Source organism: Equus przewalskii, chromosome 4 (genome assembly GCF_037783145.1).
Source record: "Equus przewalskii isolate Varuska chromosome 4, EquPr2, whole genome shotgun sequence".
Taxonomy (NCBI): Eukaryota; Metazoa; Chordata; class Mammalia; order Perissodactyla; family Equidae; genus Equus; species Equus przewalskii.
The window spans coordinates 16,204,604-16,210,721 of NC_091834.1; the positions used below are offsets into that span (position 1 = coordinate 16,204,604).

The following is a 6,118-nucleotide window of genomic DNA, read 5'->3' on the forward strand; positions in this document are numbered from 1 at the left end:
GGACCGTTTACCCTCCTTCCACCCACGGTTTGCGCAGGGCCTTGGGCGTACGAGCAAAACAAACATTTTGAACACCCTCTTGCGAGGGAGCTCGTAGCGCTGCCAATCATTAACCTCAGGCTTCAGGTGGCCGCGGCCCGCGCCCTTCATAAGGCCCGCGCAGCGCCCAGCAAGCATCCACCTCCTGGCGAGCATCGGTTACCGCCACCAGCCCAGCGAGCACCAGCCACCGCGCCGCCGCCGCCACCGCTCAGCGAACATCGGCCCCTGTCCGCCACCCCTGCCCGGCGATGCCTGAGGTCCCCGCTGCCCGCGCCTGGCCGCTCCTGTTCCCGCTCCTGCTGTCTGTCCACCTCGGCACAGCCGCTGGCGCTCCCCAGCCGTGGCAATGCGCGCCCTGCTCCCCCGAAAGGCTCGCGCTCTGCCCGCCTGTGCCCGCCTCGTGCCCGGAACCCTCCCGGCCTGCGGGCTGCGGCTGCTGCCCGACGTGCGCCCTGCCGCTGGGCGCCGCATGCGGCGTGGCCAGTGCGCGCTGCGCCCGCGGGCTCAGCTGCCGCGCGCTGCCTGGAGAGCCGCGACCCCTGCACGCCCTCACCCGCGGCAGGGGCGCCTGCATGCTTGTGCCCGACACCGTGCCCAGCGCCGAGGCCACAGGTACCACCATTCCCCGATCTGGTCCCCTGCCCTGGGACAGATGAGTGGTCCTGGGGCGGGTAGGGGTAGGGCTCCATCAAAGCCCACAGCAAGTGGGGAGCAAACTCGCCGGGCCCAGAGCTTGCAGCCAAAGCCTGTAAGGGGAAAGGATCTCGGGTCACCCAGATGAGCCCCATCATTGCATGGTCCTGCAGGAGGTGCCCAGGACAAGGGAAGAAAGGCCCAAGGGCAGGCACAACTTGGTAGGAGAGCTGGGGAGAGGGCCCAGCCCAGCCCACAGCCCACTCATCTATAGAAACTCAGAGGGTCAGAGAGAAGGGAGGCCATGGGGGTGCCCTGGAAGTGGGCACACCCCTGGCCCTCCTTTCTGCTGATGAGCGCGAAGCCCCAGTGGCTGGAGCCTCTGGGAAGGGCTGGGATGGGAATTCCTCCAGGGAAGCCTGTGGAATGTCCTTTGTAATTTGCATCCTGTGGAGTCAGTCCGTGCTTCCCAGAAGTTTACAGAACATAATGTGAGAGTTTAGGCTGAAAACTTCACTTGCATTCATTGCTATAGAAAAACAGTGTTTGATGTGTATGTTGCCTCCTAAGAACTTGACAATCAGGCTCTTTCCTGAATTTGGCGTGATTTATTTGTAGTGGGAAGCAGAGGAAATGCCTCTTCTTCCACTCCCTCTTCCTACCTCCCCATCTGGGCAGCTGCAAGACGAGTGTGACGCTGCGAGGAGGAATCTCGTGGTTCCACACCCTGATAGCAATGTGCTGGAGCTCTGGCCCTCCCAAGGAGGGGACACCGTTTCCTGCCGGTTCTCTGCCTTCAGAGTCAATGAAATGGAGTCTTCTCCATGGTTCTCAAAGGTCATGGCTTCCCCTGGGCGTCCCTCAGGAGACCCAGTTCTCTATGATTCTGCCCACGCACCAAATCCAAACGCTAGGACTCTAACTGCAAGATATCTGGTGACCACCCCCTCCTCTTCCAGCCGGTGCAAGGAAGTCACTTAGTCTGCGGGAAGGCAGAGCCCCGGGAGTGGAAGGGGAGAGCGGCAATCTGGACCCACTTCTAAATGAACCCTGCCACCTGTTCATAGGATACCACAGTGCAGGGAAGCTGAGGTTCCAAGGCTCCTGCTAATAGCCTGAGGAGTTGAACTGGAATTTTTCAGGGCTCTTCCCAGGCCTCAAAAAATGTGCACGTGCTGTCCTTCTCCTACTTTAGAAGCAAAATCACATAGCACCCTCGCCAGGCCCCCAAATTACTATTTTCTCAGAACAGAACTGGTCTTGCTGTCGCGCACCACTCTTCCCAGAAACCATCAGATGCTCCTTTAAAGAGGGAGTCGGCAAAACTCCGGGTCAATGTGACCGTCCTATGGTCCAGCCTGGATCTGTGGGAAGGGAAGCAACTTCAGGGGGGACGGTGCGGACGCTTCGAGAGGGCTCACGGGTCTGCGGCGTTCCTTTTTCAGATGCAAAGGGCCCCGCGGCCCCGAACAGCGTACCCCCCGAGAGCGCAGAGATGACCCAGGAGCAGCTCCTGGACAGTTTCCACCTGATGGCCCCATCCGGAGAGGACCTGCCCATCCTCTGGAACGCCGTCAGTAACTACGAGAACATAAGGTCTCGCGAGATCTCCGACATCAAAAAGTGGAAGGTGAGGCCTGGGGCGGGCGGACCCTCTAGCTTGTGCCTGCCGTGCCAGGGGGGCGTGTGGGCTTCTCTCTGGTCCTGAGCCCCGGAAATGAACACTTTTCATCCCAAAGCCTAACACCCATTTCTCAGTTTAGCTTTGCCAAGCTTTTAACACAAGGGCTTTCAGCAGGGGTGCATGCTGGTTGGGGAGGGAAAAAAAGCCATTCCTGCTGTGCAACTTTAGATATCTTACTTCATGTCTCTGAGCTCATCTGTAAAATAAGAAAAATGTCTAAAGAGCATTGAGCTATACTGTTCTAAAGCTTAGCACAAACACTTTACACTCCCACTACCCCATTGCATCTCCTCCCCCTTTAAAAAAAGTACATAATATAAAATTTATTATTTTAACGAGTTTAAAGCATAAAGTTCTGTGGGTTTTAGCACATTCACATATTCTGCAACTATCACCAGCATCCATCTCCAGAACTTTTTCCTCTTCCCAAACTAAAACTGTCTCGATTATACACTAACTTCCCTGTAGCATCTTAATTGGCGTCCATTTTTAATTCCACCACTTGAGGGCGACAAAGAATCAAAGTTGGAGTGATAGGCTGATTTGTTAAAAAAAAAAAAAAGAAAAGAAAATCACTTCCACAAACATGCACACCCGGGAAAGTGGAGGATGGAACCATTTTCCAGACACATCAGGATTTCATCTGGAAATGATGACCAGTGGAGAAAAGTGTATTCTTATATTATCCAGATGAATGCCTTAATCCTCGCTTGATTTGGTTTACGTGAAATAACCTTGTCGATTACAGAGGAGAGTTATTAAAAATCTAGAAATGTCTGCTGCTAACTTCTGGGTTCAGAGAGCTGTGCCCATTCTCCTTGCAACCAGATGACGGGAGCCAAAATTACCCACTGGGGGTGGAGGCGTGGGAGAGCTCACGCAGATGGGAAGCTCTGTCCAACTCAAGACAGACTCACACGCTCCTTTTACAGGGGAGAGATGGAGGCCCAGAGAGGGCACACCAGGCCTGTCCTCAGAGCCCAAACAAAACCTCTTCCGCCAGCTGCCCTTTAGGCTGATAATTCCCTTTTTCTTGTCATTTATCCCAGTGTCAAATTGCTCTTTCAGGAGCCCTGCAAACGAGAACTCTACAAAGTGCTGGACAGATTAGCCAAGGAGCAGCAGAAGGCAGATGAGCTTTACAAATTTTATCTGCCAAACTGCAACAAGAATGGATTCTATCACCCCAAACAGGTATGTGTCTCCATGGGGCCAGTTGCTGCTGCCCACAGCCCTGCAAGGCCATGCTTTCCTCGAACAGGGGGTCCAGTCCCAAACATGCTCCATAAAACCCCACCACCGATCATATTAAGCAAGATCCACCTCCTGAGACTAGGAGCAGAGGGTCCCCGGTACCCTGAAGACCAGCTCAGTGTTCACGGCCGGCGAAGGGTGCCCGCACTTGGCCAGGGGCCCTGGGCCAAGCGTTACTCCGTCCCTTACCAAGGCTGAGCAGGGAGGGACTTTCACAGGCTCCTCACGTTCTGAATATCAGCTCCTCATCTATAACACAAGAGGGAAGGAACATCCTACTTAGGAAAGCGAGATTTGTTTGGCCATCTCTTACTTTTTTCTCCCCACAAAGGGAAAGGAACTCTATAATTAAAGACAACAGCTCTTTTTTGGCTTGCCAGATAATAAAAGAGATCAAACAAACCAAGACTTAATTTTGAGGAACCTTTTAGGACTCAGTGAAGCCCAGGTTCTGTGGATATTGCGGGGGGAACCTGAGGACTAGGCAGAGCTTTATTACAGATGAGGAATCTGTTGAGGAATGCGAGGCAGTGTCGGCCACCCACGGGACACGCTCCCCCAGGCTCAGCAGCGCTGCCATCGAGGCCATGAAAAAGACAGCTGTGCCCATGCTACACCACGTGACACATGCAGGACATCCTAATCTCGCTGGACACTTGACCTTAGTCCCCATTTCATGAGGAGGACCATGAGGGTGTTGGATTTTGCCATCGGTCGTGGTCGTGGCTGGTTCATGGCGCCCGTGGCCTGGGCTCTCTGCTGCCCCGCCGTGTTCTCCGAGTGGTGCTGGGCGGCCCGGAGTTCCACCTCCCCCAGCTTCACTTCGGAGGCTCTTGACCTTGCATCTTGTCTTCGCAGTGTGAGACGTCCCTGGAGGGAGAAGTGGGGCTCTGCTGGTGTGTCTACCCTTGGAGCGGCAAGAAGATCCCAGGGTCTGTGGAGATCAGAGGGGACCCCAACTGCCATCAGTTTTTTACCATACAGAACTGAGAACAGATGCAATTTGATCTATTCCTTCACATGAAATATTTAAGTACACAGGATATTTATACTCTAGAATACACACACACTTTTATATATATATATGTAGATGTATATATATATATAGGAACTACTTTTTATACTCCACATATAACTTGATATATAAAGCTGTGGTTTATTTATTCACTCTAAGTTTATTTTTTTCTACACAGTAACTTGCGCCGTATTAATTTATATATCCTGAAATACTTCTCATCATGTCGTATGTAAATACTTGTATTTTAGCTCTTCAAAGCTTCCGGCTTCTCTTTTTCAAGAGCATGGGAAAATGCTGCCTAGAAAATAAAAATCAAATGTGTAGCAGTGATTTTTCTCAAGTGGCTTAACAGAGGATGCTTAAGCCCTGTGTAAGAATGATTCAGTCTGTATATTCCACGGATCCGAGTCTGGTGTAAATTTGCAGGGAAAGTTAAATGTTGATTATGTAATCAAAGCTGGATGTGGTGAGGTTGCTACATGTTAAAATATGCATTGGATATATCGTCAAACGCACTTGCATCATGTAAACATATTGGGAATAAATACTCCACGTGGGAACATTGTTACTGCTGTAGACGTTTATTGAACCTACCGTGATCTTTGTCTCTGAAACCGCTCCATCCTTCACCCTCCCCTTCCTTACCCAGCTTGGGTGTTTCAAGTCTGCAGGCTCCTCGTCCCCCCTGCTGGCAGGTCTGCTCTGCCCGCCATGGGCTCCCACTGCCCAGTGGAGTCAGGTGGCTGGCCAGGCTGGGCACTCTCCATCTCCTTGAGCCCTAGGCTCTCTACTTGCGCTTGCCCTTCCTCTTGTAAATAGGCCTGAGTTTCCCCCATCTTTTTCTTTTTTTTTTTTTTGAGGAAGATTAGCCCTGAGCTAACTACTGCCAATCCTCCTCTTTTTGCTGAGGAAGACTGGCCCTGAGCTAACATCCATGCCCATCTTCCTCTACTTTATACATGGGACGCCTACCACAGCATGGCTTTTGTCAAGCAGTGCCATGTCCACACCCAGGATCTGAACCGCCCAACCCCAGGCCGCCGAGAAGGGGAACGCGCAAACTTAACCCCTGCGCCACCGGGCCGGCCCCTCCCCATCTTAAATGCAGACAGAAACACTTCTTTAATTCGCGCCCTCATCTCTCTTCTCTGTCTCCCCTCAGCCTCTATCCTCCCAGGGCTCTGAGTAGAGTCCTCCACTTGGCTCCCTGCTTGACTCTTCTGTTTGCTCAGCTGAGCTCTGAGCACAAGGGTGCTCTCTGCTTCTTGGATTCCTTCTTCCTTAAACTGTTATCCACTTGCTCTTCCTGACACTGCCCCTAATTCCGGCCTGCCCTGCTGACTGCGCCTTCTACCTTTCTCCCTGGGTGGGTACCTCGCCCATTCTTGCAGATCCCACCAGGGCCTCCAGGCTGCCTCCAGCCCCGTGTCCTGGATGCCCTCTTACCCTTGGCCATGGGAAAATGAGAGCCTCTCCACACACCAGGC

General features: G+C 52.8%; 1 protein-coding gene across 2 annotated transcripts; it reads left to right on the forward strand.

Moving 5' to 3' along the window:
- Positions 1–24: 24 nt before the first annotated feature.
- On the forward strand, positions 25–5,199 carry IGFBP1 (insulin like growth factor binding protein 1). 2 transcript variants are annotated; one of them, XM_070615533.1, is made up of 4 exons: positions 25–654; positions 2,121–2,305; positions 3,428–3,553; positions 4,472–5,199. In XM_070615533.1, the coding sequence occupies exons 1-4, from the start codon at positions 291–293 to the stop codon at positions 4,601–4,603; spliced, it is 807 nt and encodes a 268-aa protein (XP_070471634.1). In that variant the 5' UTR covers positions 25–290; the 3' UTR covers positions 4,604–5,199. The 2 variants fall into 2 exon arrangements, with proteins under 2 accessions (XP_070471634.1, XP_070471633.1); XM_070615532.1 differs by lacking the exon at positions 4,472–5,199 and having other exon boundaries at positions 159–654; positions 3,428–4,019.
- The last annotated feature ends 919 nt before the right edge of the window (positions 5,200–6,118 follow it).